Here is a 20112-nt window from a genome sequence, read left to right as displayed (position 1 = left end):
CATCTCTGGGTCATCATGCCCTGGCTCTCCCCTGAAGGCAGTCACACAGGGAGTCATGTGGGTTACCCTAGGAGCACACCCCAAGGAGCTGCAAGAGGCCCAGCAGACCCAGAACTCAGTTTGGCTCCTGAACATCACCTATCCCCCCAATCAGGACTGCCAGGGGTGTTCCCCAGCAGGCAGAGCACAGGGACCTGATCTGCATTGCTCCCTCAGTGCTCCCCTCCTGACATGGGTGGCTCCCAGCAGGGAAGGAATAGGATCCCTGGCACTCACAGGAATGCAAGCCATGCAGTCACTCCCTGTCCATCTTGGCATAAAGCCGCCCAGGGTTTTCTCCCACATCATGGAAGACTCCAGAGCTCTGACGTGGGGGGCAGGAGAGTTTAATGTGTAGGGCCAGGGCAAGTGAATAAGCACTTCCCTTGGCATTTAAGAGACTTCAGGAAGGCAGTAGGATCATTTAGAATCACCTTTACTGCATTTATGTCAAATATTTCAAATGTAAGAGCTGACCTGCCCTGATAGTGAGGATTTCTGAGTGTGAGTTTGTGCCACCAAGTGAGGCTGGTTTTGGTTGCTGTTACGTATCATGTCAGAAAAGTATTCCTCCCGGATGACTACGTCAAGATTAGCTTTCCTAAGTGATAAATAGTTTTTTCTTATTTTGTTTTTTATAACAACCTAAGATTTTGGATTGTCAAAAGCCAGAATGTTTGGGATTTTTAAAAAGAGATTAAATTGTACTAAGAAGTGTTTGACTGTAGACCATTACATTATATAAGATATTATATTACTTCTGCCATCTGCCTCTGTACTGAAATAAAACCAATCCCAGACTCTTAACTTATATTTAAGCCATTTAAACTTCTGACAGGAAAAAGCCAGGTAAAGTCTAGGACTGTAGGTTTTCACAAAACACCAGCAGCCTTAAAGCTGCCTTCTGACCAAGGGCCACTAAAAACTCCATCCTAATGTATTTTTATCCTTTGAATTTTATGTTTATATTTTTATGTTCCTAAAAATGTATTTAAAATATAAATTCATCCAAAGTATTAGTTTTGTTAATAAAATTCAGTTTTTATTGTCATTGTTGACAGTGAGCACAGGGAGGAGTTGAAAACTAAGCAGGGCTCAGACTAAAACAGAGATAGTGAATTTTGTTCCTGCCTGTGCCATTTTTACCCTGGGTAAAGCCCTTTGTGCCACAATTCCCTTTTTTGTTTGTTGGATGGGGATAAGATGCTCCTTTGTGACCCCCACAGAGCTCTGTGTGCCCATTTACCTGAATTACAGCATTTCTGGGAGCTGTGGTGTTTTCTCTCCCTTCCACATAGGTGGAAGGGCTTTGCTAAAAGCTGCTACAATGCAGATTACACATGCAAGGCTAGCTAGAATATAAAATCAGATACTGTTTTTCAAATTAGAGAAAGCCTGAAAATGTAGCTATTGCAATTTCAAAGTAATTTTACCTTGTTCTTATAAATATTAGGGTTCCCATGCCTCAGCAGCCTCTTCTCACAGGGGCAGCCCTGGAACCAGCACTGGTGACTCCCTGCAGTCAGTTCTGCTTGTATTGCACAGGCTGCTCTTGCAAAAGAAATTGCTCAAATTTTCACCTGTTGTCTTTTGTAATTTCTGTGAAAATCTTCTATTGCTTATCCACAACTTGTTCCAAGGACATTGGCTGTCATAAAGACATCGGTGTTAATTTTTTTTAGGTAGGTACAGAATGTGAAAGTCAGAACTTGAGTGCTAAGGAAATGATTGAGTTAGTTTTCTTTCACAGGTATATGAATAATAACGTTTTCATCTTAAGCACATGTTGAGATAAATACAATTAAAATTCAGATTAGTTATTATCATACTTAAAGTGAACTTCTTATTTGTAACACCTGAAAATTCTACCCTAAGGATAATTCCACAAATATGTGAAGTTTCAGTTGTGTGTTTGCCAAATAACATCTGGAAAATATTGTCACACACTGCAGTTACTACTTCTGGATTTCCAACTCTTAAAGCATTTAAATATTAATATGCCCCTATCCATTTAAAACCTTAAATGTATTAAATATTAGCCACGTCATAAAAATGCAGCCTAATGTTCTACTATATTTCTGACAGTATTGATTTTTAAATACTATTTAAATACCTCTTGAGTCTCCAACCTTTCACAGCTGGAATGACCAATAACAGCATCAAAAGTTAGAAGGTACACAACCTCTTGCCCCTGCAGCCTTGAAACATGTTCTTGAGCCCAATGCTCCATCCCTGGAAGTGTCCAAGGCCAGTTTGAGCAGGGCTTGAGGCAAGCTGGGCTAGTGGAAGGTGTCCCTGCTCATGGCAGGGGGTGGCACCGGCTGAGCTGTAAGGTCCCTCCAGCCCAAAGCAGTTCATGATTCTGTAATTCCCCCAGCACAAGGCACAATAACCATATCAGAGCCTGTTGTGCTTCCCTTAGTGTGGGGTGTAAGGAATTTTAGCACTGTACTTCTCTGGAATGCTCTGTCCTAAGAGTTGTATTTTAAAGAAGGGACCAAGCTTCTTCCACTCATCTGTGGAGCACTTACGGAAAAACCCCAATTACTAAGAGAGTATTGAGCAGCTGAGGCTGAAAGAAACCTTCAGCAGGGCTCCTCTCTTGGTGAGCACAGTCACATCAGCCTGTGGGAGAATGAAGGTCTCTTACAGTCCAGGACAGTGGATGCTGCCTGCTTGGCCTTGTGTTCTCCGTTGTTTAGTGCCTCCAAACCTTGCTTTTATGTCTTCAGCTTGTTCCTGACACTGAGATAAGTATCTGTGTGTATATATACGTATAGTTATGTGTTGTTGTTTGTTTGTTTTCTCTCCTTTCCACATGGTTTGGGGCTCTGGATCATGTCACATGAGCAGACATTAATGAATGTGAACAAGTGCCTAAACCCTGTGCACTTCACTGCACCAACACCCCCGGCAGCTTCAAGTGTTTCTGTCCACCTGGGCAACAGTTACTGGGTGATGGGAAATCTTGCGCCGGATTGGAGAGGGTGCCAAATTCGGGTGCCTTTTACAGTAGCTATAACTATGCTCAGTTCTCCCCTGGGAGAGACAACCAGCAACTGCAGCACTATTACAGGCACTCCTCAAATCTCTACAGCTCCTTCTCAGAGTATAGGAACAGCAGAATACCTTTCTCCAGGACTAGAAGGAACCTTAGAGAAACTTGTCCTGAAGGCTATGAGGCAAGAAATGCCAGATGTGTAGGTAAATGTCAGTCCTATCTATGCAACTCTGCTTTGGGCCTTATTCTTAGGTTACTGTGTGATATATACCATGGGCTGAGGGTTTGTGGTGCTGGGGTTGTGTTTTCTATTACCCTGGTCAATATTCAGAGGGTTCTGCATGTTCTGGTCTCTGCTGTCTTGGCTCACACTGTAGCAAAAATGTTCTCAAACCTTCTTACAACCTCTTGTTTTAATTGTGCTGCTTATTACCTGTGTGCAAAGTATTTCCCTCTGTTATTCTCTTTCTCTTGATCACAGTAGCACACCTTGGTGAATCTTCTCACACTCCAAAAGCCACCAGTAGCCCCAGCCTAGTTACAGTGCTTCTGTCAGACTCACACTGGCAGCAGTAATCTGTGTCAGAAAGGTTTGGAATAAATATTTTAGAATTGATCACACCGGGGCCACTGCCACTGTCACACAGGCAGAGAAGCTTTTAAATTATTGTTATTATTATTTTATGTAAGAAAAGGGGTTGCAATGTAATTCAGTGAGCATGGAGAAAACATCAAACCTTGTATTTAAGCTACAGAGGGGTTTCAGTAGTCACATCCATGTGGATTGTTATGGTATAGGAGTTTAATTGAGAGACCCAATATACAACTCTGAGGGAAGGAAGGGTTTGTTTCAAATTTTGATCTTCATCCCAGCTTCTAGTTGGAATTAGTTAATGCCATGATTATTAATAATATTCCATGAAACTTTCATTTAATTGAATAAATACTTAAATTTTTAAATTGTTTAATATGAAAAATACCCCCAAGTGATGCTTTTGTTAAAGAAAATCTTTTCAATAGGCAACCATCAGGATTTGCTAACAGCATAGAGGTTTATAGTCACATCTGTTTCTCCTCTCTGTTTGCATTTTGATCTAATGAAACCCCTGCCAGTCAGATAGAGGGGAAGCAAAGACCTTCCTTCCACTGATTTAGTCATGCAAGTCTGAACTCCTTCTTGAGATTACTTTACTGCTGTCCTGAACTAGGCAGATGTTTCAAAAGCCATTGTAATTACAAATTATCTGTGTCTAAATCATGCTAATGTGCTCTGAAAACTTTACATAAGGAGCCCCTCAAAGCTGACTTTAGTGCCTGCAGAGTTACAAGGAATGGCAAGGTAAGGGAAGAAGACTCTCTAGTCATAGATGTTCAACCCCATCAGAAAAAGAGCTCCAGCCAGCTCCTACCAGCTGTCTGTACACTTGCAGTACATAAATGGGGAAAAGTACCTGTGTTCATGGCAGGCTCAGGGAATGCTGAGGTGTTGGTGCTTCTCTCCACAGACATTGATGAGTGTGAGAGCAGAGACACGTGCCAGCACGAGTGCAGGAACAGCCTGGGCAGCTTCCAGTGTGTCTGTCCCGCCGGATACCGCCTCATGCCCAACGGCAAAACCTGCCAAGGTAGGAGAGCCGTCTCTGCAGGGCTTTGGGGGGGCTCTGCAGAGAAACCTGACACCAACCAGCCCCAGCACAGGGCTGAGCCGCCTCTCTGGATTGGCTGTGTGAGAGTCAGCATTCCAAATTTCAGGTTTCAGAAGTTTTTACATGCCACACTTATCGTTTCACAAAACATCATCAAACTAGACAATTGCAGCTTCTAATCCTCTGCAGTTCCCCTGTGACTTTCTCATTACACATTGAGCTTCAAGCTCTAGGGTCAAACAGAGGCAAATTCTGAGCCCTGCTCGGCCTTTACCTACTTTGATTTTCACCCTTTAATTCTTCTACCAGCAGTTGATCCCTTGCATGTTTTTCCATCCAGATATTGATGAGTGTCTTGAAGAGGACATAAATTGTGGATCAAATCAGATGTGTTTCAACATGAGAGGAAGCTACCAGTGCATAGACACTCCTTGTCCTCCCAACTACCAGCGAGAGCCACATTCTGGGTATGTTCTATTCTCAGCCCCTTCTCACCTGTCCCAAGCTCAGCTCCTTAATCTGTGCTTGTTGAAGGTGAAAATTTAAGTTTGCCTGACACCAGTAGAGCTCACAGTAGCTAAAGGTAAGGCACTGACATTGGAGGTAATAGAGTCAAAGAGTCTTCGGATGGTTTGGGTTGGAAGAGACCTTAACAGAACATCCAGTTCCACCCTCTGCTGGGCAGAGACACCTTCCACTATCCCAGGGTGCTCCAAGCCCTGTCCAGCCTGGTCTTGGGCACTTCCAAGGGATGAGGGCAGCAACAATTTCTCTGGGCAATCTGTGCTACTGCCTTAACTGCCAGGGAAGAATTCCTTCCTAAAATCTAATCTAAATCTCTCTAATGGCTTGACTTGCTAACCAGCTTCAAAGCATCAGATATATTCTTTAAGTCATGAAAATAATTCTTAGTTCCTGTTAAGCTTTATTTCCCTGTTCTGGGAAGAAATCCCATTTTGATTTCTTTTAATCTTTCAATATCTTCAAAGAAAAATAGCTTTTTTTATAGTCAGAAACCATCTTTTGAGATCAAACTCAAATGCAGTGACATCTACATTGACATGTAGGTCACGTTCTTCGATGTCCATTAGCACTGGCAAACTGTACTAGCAAAGATTTAATACTTATCTTTCAATTAATAGAAGTAAATTTTATTCTGCCCTTCATTCCAAATTCTTTATTTTATGACCTAACAGACGCATACCTCAGATGCTGCCCAGAACATTTTAAACTATTGTAATGTTTAAGAACACAGTCTCTAAAACTTACCCTATGGACATCAGTGATGTCCAGCCATCTTTCTGACATGATCCTGTTGAGGCAAAAAGGGACATTAAACTGGGCTGCAGTGGATAAGGAAACAGTGGATAAAGAAACAGTGGATGAAGAATGCATGAGCACTTCTAGAGAAGTTTTAATCTGCAGCAGGGTAAACAGGGGAAGAATTTCTCTTCTAAGGCCTATCCCAGTACTTAAGATACTGTGCCTTCTCCCTGGCTTAAAGTGCTCTGCTCCTTCCTAGGTTCTGTCTCAAAAGCTGCCCAGCCAACGACCTGGAGTGTGACCTGAGCACCTACGCCCTGGAGTACAAGCTGCTGTCGCTGCCCTTCGGCATCGCTGCGGGGCAGGATCTGATCCGGCTGGTGGCCTACACTCACGACCAAGTCATGCACCCCAGGACCACCTTCCTGATGGCGGAGGAGGACCCTGCCGTGCCGTTTGCCCTGCGGGATGAGAACTGGAAGGGGGTGGTGTTCACCACGCGGGCGCTGCGGGAGCCCCGGACGTACCGCATGGGCGTGCGGGCCCTGTCCTACAGCGCCGACGGCAGCGTCGAGTACCGCACCACCTTCGTCATCTACATCGCCGTGTCTGCCTTCCCCTACTGAGCTCAGCCTCCCTCTCCAGGCCCAGCCCTGCTCCAGCTTGCTCTGCTGCCTGCCCCACACGGGCAACCACCTCACTTCAAGGGTGCTGTGCTCTTTTCTCCTCCCCTGCTTCCCGGAGGCTGCCTCTGCAGTTCTGTTGTTCCAATTCAAGAGGAAGATCCATGGCTTTGAGGACCTGTTACCACTTGCTTTATTTATTACACTGGAATAGTCACTCCCCACAGTATGTTCTGAAAAGCAGCAGAGAAATCCATATAGGCAAAGCAGTAAGCAAGGAGCAGCCTCCACTGAAAGTAACTGAAGAAAATAAACCCATAATTTCAAGTGGTCTACATATTTTAAAGGTTGCTAAGTGTTTTAAATTTTATATCTATTAGATTTTTTTCCTTATCAATTACCCAATAGAATTAGGGCTGTGCTATGTTGTGTGCTCCAACCCACCAAATGCCACTACGCCCAAGGGTTGCAAATGCTGAAATGAATGACATTAAAGTTTGTTTGCAGCTAACGAATCTACAGGAGAATTTGGAACTGGTACCTTTGGTTTCCATGCAAGTGTAGAGATGTTGCTATTTTTTGGAAGAAAAAACCAAAATGGCTTCTTCTACTTTATAGAGCAGGTATTTTATAACTTGTTTTTACTCTGCCATTCTGGTGTAGCCATTTATTTAACCCAAACCCATATCCACTGCCATACTCCCAGCTCAGTAAATGGTCTGGGGTTTTACGCACATGGAACATTTTTCTCCAAAGGTGATGTAAGTTTGGTTCAATAATGTCAATACACTGTACACAAGTAATTTTGCCAAGATGTATTCTATTTTTATGGACGTGTATATATGTGGTTTTTCCTATGTGTATTTTCTATGCAGTATCTCAAGAGTGTTTTACAGTTAAGTTTGCATAAAAGGACAATGTCAGTACAATGAAAATAATCAAAATAAAGGTTCCCATCAACTTTGAGACTGCTGGGAGTTTTATCTTTGAAAAATTTTCCATTTCTTAAGTTCTTTCCCTAAGTGCCAGGGGACAATGCAGAAGGTACCATGCCCACCAAACCAGGGAACAGCTGCAGCTCTTTTCCCTCTTCCTGGCACTCTGGGGTAGTAAGAGACTATCACCAGCTTTAAAGTAGATTTTCAGCCACAAGAACAAATTGTCTTCCAGTAGAACTTTGTCTCTATTCTTGTATATTATTAACTAATGTTAGACATCCCCATTTGTTGTCTCCTTGTTTTTTCTTCCCTTTCCAATGCACCAAGTGAAGTAGTCCTGTGTTGTCATCTTATTGCAGGGGTTCCATACTGCTGTCTCCTTATCACAAAATTTCTGTGCCTGCTTGGTGTTTCTCGTGGGCACCTCCTCAGAGCACTGACTCTTCTTCACAAAGCAGCCACTGACCCCAGTTCCTCTCTCACCCAGCCACCCTACTCTTTTATAGAACTCTTCTTCTCATTGGTTACAGCTGTGGCCTGTTAAAGTCAGGCCTGTTCCTAATCTTTGATAATTGGCCCAGCTGCAACTCCTTAGGGGTGAGATTACTTCCTACACTATCTTTATTTTCTGATATTCTATCCCCCTACAGTCCTGCAAAACCAGGATGAGCTTTGCACTTTATACAGATTTATCTGAGTTACAGACTTTAAACTGAACAGGCTTGCTGCTTGGAAACCTGACTCAAAAAATAAAAGCAGCTCAAAGAAGATAAATCCCATAGAAAAGACGTGAGGGAAGGAGAAATGAGAGTAAGTTATAATAGGTACAGGTAATTAGCTCAGTGTCTTTTAGGAATGAGAATCAGACTGAAAGTGATGAACTTAAGGGAATCTAATTCCACTTCCAGAACACAAAAATTTCTACTCTTGACGTATTTTATGAAAGGGAAAAAACCCCAACAGAGTTGACAGCCTTTCTGCCTAGTCTGACCCTAAAAGAAGTAACAGTCACTTACCAGGTGGACAGCACTTACTCACAGCCATGGCTCCACGTTTGCTTTCTCAGCCAGGCTTTCCAGGAGCCAGCTCAAGGAGGAGCTGCTCGTCCATGTGGAAGGTGTTCCTTACCCTGAGATGACGCCAGGACTGAGGGACCAGTGAGATGTGGGTCACTGTGGCCATGGTGGTTTTCACTCAGAAGGGAAGTGCTGAGTAAAGGAGAACTTCTGCCATGGCCTTCTTGTCTTTGGACGTCTTGAGCTGTGTAACAAATTTCATTTCTGTGCTATTAAAAAGGTTGCAAGTATGTTAAATTAGAGCAACTGTACCTGCTGCTGCTCTGCCTCCATAGGCCTGTTGCTGACAGGCTGGAAAAGCTGCTGCTTATCATTACTTTTCCTAGTCTAACTTGAGAGGCAGGTTAGTACATGTTTATGTGCCCCCATGAACTTGGGTGTTTGCTAAAGGTTAAAAATCCTGCTTTCATAAATCCAAATTTTAAATACAACAAATATTCTACTGTGTATATTACCACTTTGGAGAAGGCTGCCCAACCCTTAGATGCAATTTTCAGTGTCTCAGGGCTGTACAGACACTTTGTCCAAGCCCTTCTATTAGTCTGCAGAAATATTTGCACAGTTAAAGGTTCACTACCATCCCATATGGTCACCACATCATTTGTCACAAAACTATTTGCAAATGCCCTCCTATCACAAACAACTTACTCTCTAATATAATAACAGCATCCTCAGAGCAATACCACCAGAAAAATAATACTTAAAAAATAAAAGGAGGTCTTAGGGAGAGCAGTTAATGAACAGATAGTTAATGCTGCACTGCTACCTCGGGCCTGTGCTTACCTTCCTTCTGCACAAGCCTACTGTTCCCCCTGCTTAGTGGATTTCCTGGAGCAGCATTTTCTCCTGGCTTGTTTTTCCCTGAAATACTGTCCTGTGCCACAGGCTCCTGCCTCTGTTCCTGGCCCTCACCTCTGCAAACATACCAACATTTCATTAACTACACTTTCCAGGATCAAACAAATCCTCTTCTGCCATCTTCCACGGGGTATCATCTCCCATAGTGAGGAATTGGTATATAGGGTGGCACAAGTCTCCTGAAGCTCACCTCCTGGTGGGCACAACTTGGATCCCAGCCACCTGCTTGCTGCAGCAGTGCCCAGAGCACTCATCCCATGCCTGTATTCCAGGAAAACATCCGCTAAACCCCAGCCTTTGCCAGAACACAACTAGACTCACTCTTCCTCCCAAAAACAATCCTTTCTTAGTAAACCCAAAAGCAACTGCATGTTAAATACAGCCCTTTGGGAAAACCCATGTGATTCTTCCAAGTCTAAGGTCTAGGAGAGCAGTAAGGCAGGAAAAGGAGTTCAGGGATGAAACCAAGGCCAACTGGGGTCAGAAAGGAAGGAAAATTCACAACCAGCATCTGTTGAAGGTGACTGATGCCCCAATGCAAACCCCACCACAGCATCAGGTATCTCACACCCACCTTAAGAGGCAGGTGTTCAGGAACCAGAGGCAGGTAAGGAATTCCCATCATACCTTCTGCAGGGATCCAACTTGCCAGCCCCCGGAGAGAGGAAATGCACTGGGGTTTTGTTTTCCTTCACACACTGGCTGAAGTGAAAAGCTACTGCATGGGTACAGTAATGAGCCTGTGCTGGATGCACAGCGCTGTTGGCTAAAGGGAAAACATGTCATCAGGTGAGATGGATGCTCAGCAAAGACCAGAGCAGCTGTGCCTGACTGGAAATGTCCACTTCCAAGTCAGATCCAGACAGTGGGTGCGAAAGCAGGCGGATGCTGAGTAATGCAGCTGTCACTGCCCGCATCGGCGGGGCACTTCCAGGCAGGACACTGCTCCCAGGGTCCAGGGGGGAGTTCTGGAGCCCTTTGCCTTCAGAGGCGTTTCTAGTTCTGGCAGCTCAAATCCAGGGCTGCTGCCAATAAAAACTTGGCACAGTGCAACAGCTGAAATCCATGGATTATTTTACAAGGCTGGAATCCCAGTGCCTGCTCTGCTGTCGCCCACGAGTGGGAGCAGCACACACAGCACTGGCTGTGGGATCCCCGGCCGGGGTGCAGAGGAGGCACCTGGCACATTTCCACTTAGCTGTCAGGATATGGGATATACAAATGCATGGATGGGTGAGGGCTGCCATGCTTTGTTTCTGTGGAGAATCCTGCAGGCACATAAGGCTCCTCTGGCCTTGTGGGCTTTGGTCTCTGATCCAGCAGAGAGCTTTGATTCAGCCCAAAACCAGATGGATCTCATTGCCATCACTCAGCACCACAATGAAGTCTGGAAACCTAAAGCACCTTCTTCACCAACTTCCATTAATGCTGGAGAGTCTGAATGGCTTAAGTGCAGCTCCTGAGGAGAAATCAGAGACATTTTCAGCTCTTGCACATGCAGAAGCTCCCCATTCATGCAGAGCTGCTGCTCCACAGGGACTACAAGAACTCTTAGGGAATTACTTCATTTGCCCCTTGTAAGCCTGGGCAAACTGAGAGGCACAGGCCTCTAGGTGTGAGCTGGGACAGCAAGGAAACACCAGAGAGTGCCAGCTGATGGCCAGAGCTAAATGGGTCCTCAAACATCACACCTTCAGCAGCACTGCTCTAATCATCTCAACATCCAAGCAGTGCATCCAGCCAGGCCCTCTGAATAGGGTTAAATGTAATCCCTAGCTGGCTGCAGGTTTTTATAAACACATTTGCATGTTTGGACACACTTAGCACAACTCAAATCACCTCAGATCATTGGGCTCAATGTTCAAATCTTCAGTGCACAACTGATGCCAGATTATTCTGCTTTGATAAAGTTTAGTATAAGAAAAGGAAGCAAAGGAGACTTGCTTACATAAAAAGGCGTATGGATAAAAAGGCACACTTCAGCACTAACATGGATTCAGATTATAGTTTATGAATAGCTAAATAATAGGGGCATCACAAACATCACCAAGCCAAGGGGTTGCTTAGAGTGAACAGCAAAGGTTAGGAACTGCTCTGAAGTAATGCTGTGCAAGGAGAAGAGGATCTGTTCATTTTCACTAAATATAAGCACTGCACATCTCCTGTGGTTCTGGATAGCTTCAGTGGTCTTGCAATGCAGTGAGATGCAGCTGGCTTCCTTATTAATAACTTCTCATTGCTAAGGACTGAGACAAGCTCCCTCCACACCTTTGAACAGCTTACTGCACAGCAGTCACACAAATCAAGTCCTGTCCCCCTGCTCCATCACAAGAAGTGTCTCAAGGACTCCACTCATAGAGAGCACCTGAGAGGTACCAAGAGATCTGCACTGCACAGCCCATAATTCAAGCAAGGCCAACTCTTGCTATGCAAAACTGTCGCAGAACCACTGGCAAACACAAAGTTGTATGTAAAAACTTCAAAAAAAGGAACGTATCTTATTTGGGGTCTCCAGCTTCAGAGGCAAAGTCCACCAGCATCCCTGAAGTAAAGAATCCCATGAGTATTCGCCATTACCACTGTCCCTGATAAACACAGTGGCACATAACAAAGCCCAGTTCCAAACAGCATCAAGGTTCCTTCACAACTGCCTCTTTACATAAATCAGGCAAAGGAACAGGACTTCCCCATGTCCAGAGAGGAAAATGCAGAGGTCTCTGGTGCCACTGCATGACTGACTGAAATGGAAGAAGCAAAAATAACATGAGAAGACAACATTAAAGCATACACTGAAGGGACTGCAGAAGTCCCAATGATAAGCAGGGGAGGACAAAACTTCCTTGCACCGGAACCAGATGGTATCTGCTGAGATCTCCTAGCAACTCCCGTGCTTGAGAGCTTATGGGAAAGAGATGAGCTGAAAAAATCTGCAACAAAACCATCACTTCAACTTCTCTTCTACTTAAAAGAACTGGACTTTAAATATAAGCCTTGTAAATAACTCTGATTGCATCAAATTTATTCATCCTTCCTCATCGGTCTCATCCTTCTTCATCTGTCTGCAAGCAGAATTAGCTCACCAGTATTCACTATTTACCAACCTTTCAGGCCAGCCTGCTTTTCTCAGCTGTTGTGGCCTTGTTGAAAAGGAAATATTGGTGGTTTTCTTACTGGTTACTCTGCAATGCTCTCAGTGATGCAGAGACTGATAGAGAACCTCAAGTTGGGTGTAACCCTGCAAAGCCTGTGCCAAAATATTACTGCTAACATTTCACAGCTCATGTTTTGAAAATTTTTTGGATGCATAAACAATGTTGTCCTTTAAAAGATGAGGCTCTAAGACAGAAGTGGTTTGTATTCACCAGCCCAAATGCACAGCAAGGTAATATCATGGGTGTTTTTACCACCTGTAGTAGCTTTACTACAGACAAGCAAACAGCCATCAGCAATTACCAAAAAGCCACTTCTAATGAAAGCCGGTCACAACCTTCCTAAAAAACTCCAACTGCCTTCAAATTGGGCACCTCAGCTAATCAAAATCTCTCTTAGTCATAGAAAAGGTCTCAGCAGATACTACAAGTAACAGCAAAAGCTAGGTTTGACTTAGAGCTGATATAACCCAAATGGTCTTGATATAGATTTGAAACTGATAAACAGGACAGAAGGGCCCATTGCAAAATGAATTACCACAGTATGTAAAAACACACCAGCAGAGCAGCTAATGGAAACAGGCTGAACCCAGCTGAGAATCAGCTTTTTGGAGAAGAAAAGCTGGTTTTTGGGCAGTCAGGTTCAGCAGTGAAGTTCAGCACCGCGGGATTAGCCCATTTGTTTACAAAGCCCTGCTGGTTATCTAAATAAATCACACAGCACTGGTTTTGCTCCCACCTTGTGTACTAGAAAGAAATCAATAGAAAATAACAATCAATAAATCTCCAGCCTCAAACTGGAATTTAAACCAGCCATGCTAAAGTCTGAGACATTTTCATGATTTAGAGCTGCATAAGTAAATTGCCCATTTCCACAGGTTTTTTCAGTATTTTGACAAAGTCCTTTGATCACCTGAAGGTGAACTGAGAAAAATACAATGGATGCTTGTTCCACTTGGCAAACCCCAAACTCTCCCACTTTTCTGTCATCAATTGTGTCTTTCAACAAATGCTTCTGATACTCAGATACACATGCAGACAACATGTTCAAATTAGATATTTGGTCCCAATTTCACTGAAGTCAAAGTCTGAGCTTTATGTACCAGAGCATCAGCTTCTCAACCACCTCTCAATTACAGCAATAACCTCTCCTCTGACTACAACAAATCCTTTGCCCCCCATTCACAATAACTCTTAGTAGTGCTACAAAAACCTTGATCTTATTCTACAAACACAAGCACTACTTCTTTCCTTTCAAGTTCAGCTTGTCTTTACTGCCAGGAATCTTGCTACACTTTCAGATCTGTTCTCTACCTCTCAAATTGGCCTTTTTTCACTTGGCAGGAGTTTGCTCCTTGCACAGAACAACTTCATTTTGCTCTTTCAACTCTTTCTCCAGAGTCCTCCTCTGTAGGCTGTCATTGGAGATAAATACAAGAAAGATAGCGAAATGTGTAACTACAGGAAATGAGTCCAACACCATTTTCTGTACCAGTTATCTAAAACATTAGTTTTGGAAGCTATTAAACACCTTCCAGTATAACATCATGTTGGTAAACAGCACTTTCACAATGATTTCCCTTACGAGAGGGTTGGTTACTGAGCTGTTTTTTCCAGTTTTACAAACTCTGTCCAGATAAACTCCATTCCACTACAAAGGTGTGTGAGCTCGGATTTTAGGACCTGTTCCACAATGTGCTCCTGGGGGAAGAACAGGGGGTTCCTCTGCCTCACAATCCTATATATTTTCTTACAAGGAATGCACTGGTACCACACCAAAACCCACGATGGATAAATATTCTTGAACATATGAACACTGCTACCAAAAACCTGGAGTTTTAGCTGGCAGGATTGACTGGAGGAGCCCTTGTTGCTCCATGGGAGGGGACAGTGACAGAGCAGTGCCAAAGGCAGGACCAAAGCAGTGCATCAGAAGTCTTGGACTGCAAGTGACCCAGTGAGGCTTGCCATGAATATCAGATGCTGCCACCAGCACTTGCAGGTCTCAAATGCTGCTCACAGAGACAAGAATTCCCTAGGTCAGAGACATCCATGAACTCGAGGGACTCAGCAGCACCAAACCCCCAGGAGTCACAGACACACCTGAGGTACATTTAAATCAGAAAGGGCAGACACAAACACCAGGTCATGTTTCCTGTACACCATGGATGTATGGATTTAGTTCAAGTGAGAGCTGTCACCAACTCCTGACAACATCCTGAGCAGCTACTTGGTGTACATGAGCACTTATCAATGCACCCTCAAGCCCACAGCACACTGGGACAACTTCAAAACAGAAACAAGAATTTAGGTCCATATCTGCTGAAACAGTGGAAAGGTATTTTTTGTAAATATAATTGGGATTTCATTATTTTGTTTTGATTTTTCTTAAGATAGCAGAACACAGAGCATCAAAAAGCTCTGCTACTTAGCAAGGAAGCCTGCAGTTACAGGTTTGAGCATAGTTCTGAATTTCTGGGATGAAATTCTATTTTTTTCAGTATTGTCTCTAGCACAAAAGGAATATGTACTTGTAGTGTTTATAAGACTGTTGGCAGAAATAAGGTTATATTAATTAGCTTAATCTAACTAATTAATTAATAAATTGAGAGTTAATGTTCTTACACAGAGATGGAAAAAGCTCCCTACACATACCTGAAAAAAGCACTGCCTCCATGCCATGCATTCTTATTTTTCATTAGTTACTACACAATTTCCCCTGGAGTGTTATATTCTGTGTCCCCAGGTTCCAAGTGAGCTGTAGATCCCCTTTGAGAGAGACTGACATGAAAACTAACCACTGCTATTGCCTGAATGGTCACAGGTTAGATAGCCCTCTTCTATTGATAGATGTTCTCAGAATAATGAGATTTTAGATTAAATCTGTTGTATTTCAACAACAACAACAAAAAAAAATCAAATATTTTGAGAGTTATAATTTCTGTGTCTGTAGCAAAACTTATAGGTCAGTTATTCAGTCCATTTCCTATTTCAGTTTTCCACAGACAGATTTTGAAAGTAAAGATAATCTTTGTTTCCATCTATCTATTATGCAGTCATTGTTTATTTTTAAGCTGTTCTGGTTCTGCATTAAATACATTTATTTTAATAAGATGAGCAACAGTACTTGTAAATCAGAACATCTGTAAATGCCTGCAATCTGCCAGACAGTCTTGTGCAAGAGTAATCGCTCCAAATAAATGTTGTTTGCAATGTTCTTTAATATTATGCCAGATAAAGTGATAATAAAAATGCAAAAAGCCTAAAAGGATAGGAGTAACATCATATCCCTGAAATCATCACCAAGTGTCCCTGTTTTCTGAAGTTCACATATGAATCACAAGCAAACTACTGTCTTGGCAGGACAGTAAAGGTCCCAGAAGGGGAATTTGCATGATGTTCATGGGGTAAAGAAAAGAAAAGAGAAAAATGGAGCAAACCCTACAGATTGTCATGTTCTATGGACAACTCAATGGTTCAAGGGAGTGTTCATAGATTAACTGAGACAATTAAGGGTGATACTTTTGAATTAAACTGCTTTCATTAACAAATGCAAAGTTGGAATGGACTTCCAAAGAACATCATCATACTCTTATTTATCATTAGGCCAATAATAATATTTCCTTTCATTAATACATGAGTTATAAGGTTATAAGGAGGAATTAATGGCAAATATCTACACTTTCTCATTCTTCACTATTTAATGATGTGATTTTGCTACAAACTAGGCAAGCTGCTTTCAAATTATCTTACATTAACCTAAAGTAGTCTTTCAGAGAGATCATATTTGTCATTGAGGTATAAGTTTAAATTTTAGCTTTGGTTTCAAAACGGGGTTAAAAGGCAAATTCGTACTGTGATCTAAATGCTCTAACAGCAGCTACAATCATCTACTTAAACATTGCTTCTGAAAGTGAAAACACCCAAAACAAACCACCGGTTGGCAAACTGTTGAGCAGCAGGATTAATTATTTTTCACAATTTTATCCATAGAAAGCTGCAGATGCTACACACCTTATCTTTTACAACTACTGAGTGATTTTTCTGACTCTTATTATCCTCAAAATTTGCTTAAATTTCACAGTTAGCAAGAAAAACCAATAATTGAATGACAGAGCTCACAGACAGGGAAGGATAAATTTCGGGAGGGTGACTGAGGCATTCTCCCCTCTCACCCCAAGCCACTGAGAAAGCAGAAATTTCCCTAGCAGAGGAAGACTGAAGTAAGATTTTGGGGCCATTGGCAGTTGCTCTGCAGCAGCAGGAAGCTGGGAAATGAGTGTTGTTGCCTCTCCATTAATGATGAAATGGCAAGGTTTCACTGGCTGCCCAAAGAAGACTGACAGACTGCTGTGATAGACGGCTTAGTAAATGGAAAAACATCAGATCCGTTTACATTGAAGTAATGTCTCCAAAATAACTGTCCCTGCTCTGCTGTCCTACAGCAAGAGCCTTCCAAAATCACCTCAGGTTCCAGCCTCAGCTTCACTGCACCCTTACAGCAATGCAGACAGGGAGGGACACTGGAAAGGAACTCCTGCCACCAAGATCCTTCTCCCACCTCATTCAAAAATGCATCCAACTCCATCTTAAAATTTGGTCATCAGGCTGTTGCCAAGTTTCAGTGATATAATGCTTAAGAACATTGTTCTAATTTCCTGCAATCTTACTTACAAAGTGCTTAAAATGATTGGACTTTGGCTGCTGTTGCTAAAGGCTTTATTAAACTAAAGGTACACATAATCCTCTTCTCTTGGTGCCCTATATCCTTATTGCCTGGAGGTATTTACACACAGAAATAAAGCCCTTCTTTGCTAGAATTAACAAACCGAACTCCTCCATGCTTTCCTCTTGCATCTTTCCATTACTTTATTTATTATTGCAGCCTCTTCTCATTTGTCTTACTTTCAGTACCTTGTGCTCAGGCAGCCAAAGCTGCTTACAGTATCCCATATCAGTATAAAAATATTAACCAAGCCCCATGGTCTGCTTTCACTGAATCCAGGCCCCTGAATTTCTGGACTGTGCTGGTCTAAATGTCACCAGAACAGTGTGTCACAATAATGGGGCAGTTTTATCTGGCCACACAGTGAAGTTCACTGAGTAACCTGAGCCCTGAGGAGCAGAGCACCAGGGCGTTGCCATGAGGTAAGGCAGAGTCATCAGCCCCAGCCGGAGCCCTGGAACAGAATGTTATGAATATAACATCAACCCGAAAATGGTGCCAAACTTCTGCAATCCTTGCAAATTCCACAGCCATCTCCCCCATCTCTCAGGATTCCCAAAGACAAAAACACTTTAGCCTATCTGCTGTCAGGGAGGGCTATTCCCAGCCCCTCCATGAGTGAGAATTCCAGGCAGTGCTGGCTGCCCACGGCCTGGTAGCCGCTCACTGACGCCAAATCCTCCTTCTGCTCTCATGTCCTGTGTCTGCAGCCCAGCCCATTCCCATCAACGCCCCGCTGGCCAAACAAACCAGCACATTATCTCCACCAACACTGAGGGACTCATTGAGTGCCCAGGGCCTCTCAGTCTCTGCTTACACCTTCCAGAGTCCCCTTGAGGTTCAGTTTGCCTCCTGCTAAGTTCTCGTTAATGCCATCTTTAAAATTCACCTGAACTGGCCCCATTTCTCACTGGATCTAATAATGCAGCTGGTTAAAACACAAGGCCACCCCTGGCACAGGGCACCCTCTAGCCACCTGCATTTCAGTAAACTTGAGGTGAAACAAAAAGGTTCATCCCATATGGACACCACCTATGAACCAGGATAGCCCAATAACAGTCTATCCTTTGTGTTTTCCACATCAGGAATACTGCAAAGGAACACCACAACCATCTCAGCAAAGCCTCAAGACAATATTCAGGATTTGTACATATTCTGAAACCACTTTGAAACTGTAAACTGGGAATTTAAAAGCATCCTAAGGTTTAAAATTTATTACATACAGATGAGAAAAAAACCTTGGATGTTTTGTGGCTTTTCACTTAGAGGTAATAGGCTGGAATACATTCCAATAACATCTATTATTTTATGTATATATTTTACTGACATAAATAATTAATTTATGAAATTTGCCTAGCTAAATGATCCTTTCTTAGGATCATTTAAATAACTACTTTTTGCAAGAGCCTAAAGGAAATATTTATCCTCACATTTATAAAGTACTGCAAATAACCGAGTTTTTCTGTTTGGTCTTCACTCTGGGCAAAATAGGCACAATTCATATTCAAGCTTCATCAGAGCTTGATATAAGCTTGGAAAAATATCCTGTATTATCTATGTTCTATTTTAGAAATAAACCCCTTTAACCTAGCCTATGCTCACAGCTCTAGTATTTGCATATAAAAATCACTGTAATGAATTAAAAGTAAACCTCAAATATATTTGGAATTTACACACTTATGTCTGATATCTGGAACACTTAGCTTATACAGCTAATTTCACTCAAGCCAAAGTTACTAATTTATTTTTTCCTAGGCTTAATGGAGCTAAAAGATATTCACAGAAACAGATGAGACTATGTAGCACATTAACCCAACTAAAAAGATCAAACATGCCCAAAACACAAGAAGTACCTTATCTCTATTTATAATTTAGATCTTCTAGTTTAAACTCATCTCATATTTTCACATGAGAACATTTTTATACAAGATACAGTGTCTTCACAGGAACTCTTTATCTGAAAACAAAAGCTGCATCTTTTTGGGCATTCTGAAATAAATTTCCTAGAATTTGATAGCCTGCAGTCCCACTGCTTTAGCTTCTTCATCCTTAAACCTTTTCTAGCAATTCTTCCTCTAGTAGATGTCCACTGTATGGATTCTAAGGATCATTTTGAAAATGTGATGTTCATATCACAGTTACATCAAATTACTTTAATCTAAGAGTTATGCTAAACACTCAGAAACTTGCTGTTCTCCTGAGTTTGGAGCATATCTTTAGTTGAAATGTATGCTACATTCTTGAAGAATTAAAAAAAAAAAAAATTAATTAAAACATCAAGAGATCTGAATTTCCACTGAGCTTGGCATGAAAGGCTGAGCAAGATGCTTCCCTTTCCAGCTTCTTTTTCCTTTCAGTGTACTCAGGAAAGCCAGGAACCCAGGATCAGGTACCAGGAAAGGACCATGGTAGGATCTTTCTTTGGGCTGTTTTTCCTCACATGGCCCCACATTCATCTGAGAGTTCATTTTCACTGCTGTTTGACATCACAGTGTAGTCACTAAGCTCCTGTGGGATTGGCTTTGGCATGCTGTTACACTGAGCTTTCCCATCAATTGTGTCTCTCCATTCTGCTCATTTCTCACAATGTCCTGCATTGAACAGCAGCAAGAATTGGCCTGAAATATTTACTAAAGCTCAGGCAGAGCAGGGGCACTAATGTTTATTATCAGTACTTTGGCACATGCACCTCCACTTCCACCCCATGCTCAAGGTTTACACTCCTCAGCAGAAAAGGAAGCAATTAGCAATGTAATTTTGTTACTGACAGGATTTCTGGAGGGCCATGCTTTT

General features: G+C 42.5%; 1 protein-coding gene across 1 annotated transcript in view; it reads left to right on the top strand.

The window, feature by feature from the left end:
• The window catches only part of HMCN1 (hemicentin 1), a 163760-nt gene extending 156270 nt beyond the window's left edge, over window positions 1-7490 (top strand). The window contains exons 104-107 of the mRNA XM_058030107.1: window positions 2893-3243; window positions 4546-4665; window positions 5027-5153; window positions 6209-7490. Of these exons, the coding sequence (XP_057886090.1) occupies window positions 2893-3243; window positions 4546-4665; window positions 5027-5153; window positions 6209-6575 (965 nt within the window). The 3' untranslated portion in view covers window positions 6576-7490. The remainder of the gene's footprint in view (window positions 1-2892; window positions 3244-4545; window positions 4666-5026; window positions 5154-6208) is intronic.
• Window positions 7491-20112: the final 12622 nt, after the last annotated feature.

Source organism: Melospiza georgiana, chromosome 9, assembly GCF_028018845.1.
Source record: "Melospiza georgiana isolate bMelGeo1 chromosome 9, bMelGeo1.pri, whole genome shotgun sequence".
In the NCBI taxonomy this organism is placed as follows: Eukaryota; Metazoa; Chordata; class Aves; order Passeriformes; family Passerellidae; genus Melospiza; species Melospiza georgiana.
The sequence above is the reverse complement of the archived record's forward strand: the minus strand, read 5'-3'. Positions and strand labels throughout refer to the sequence as shown.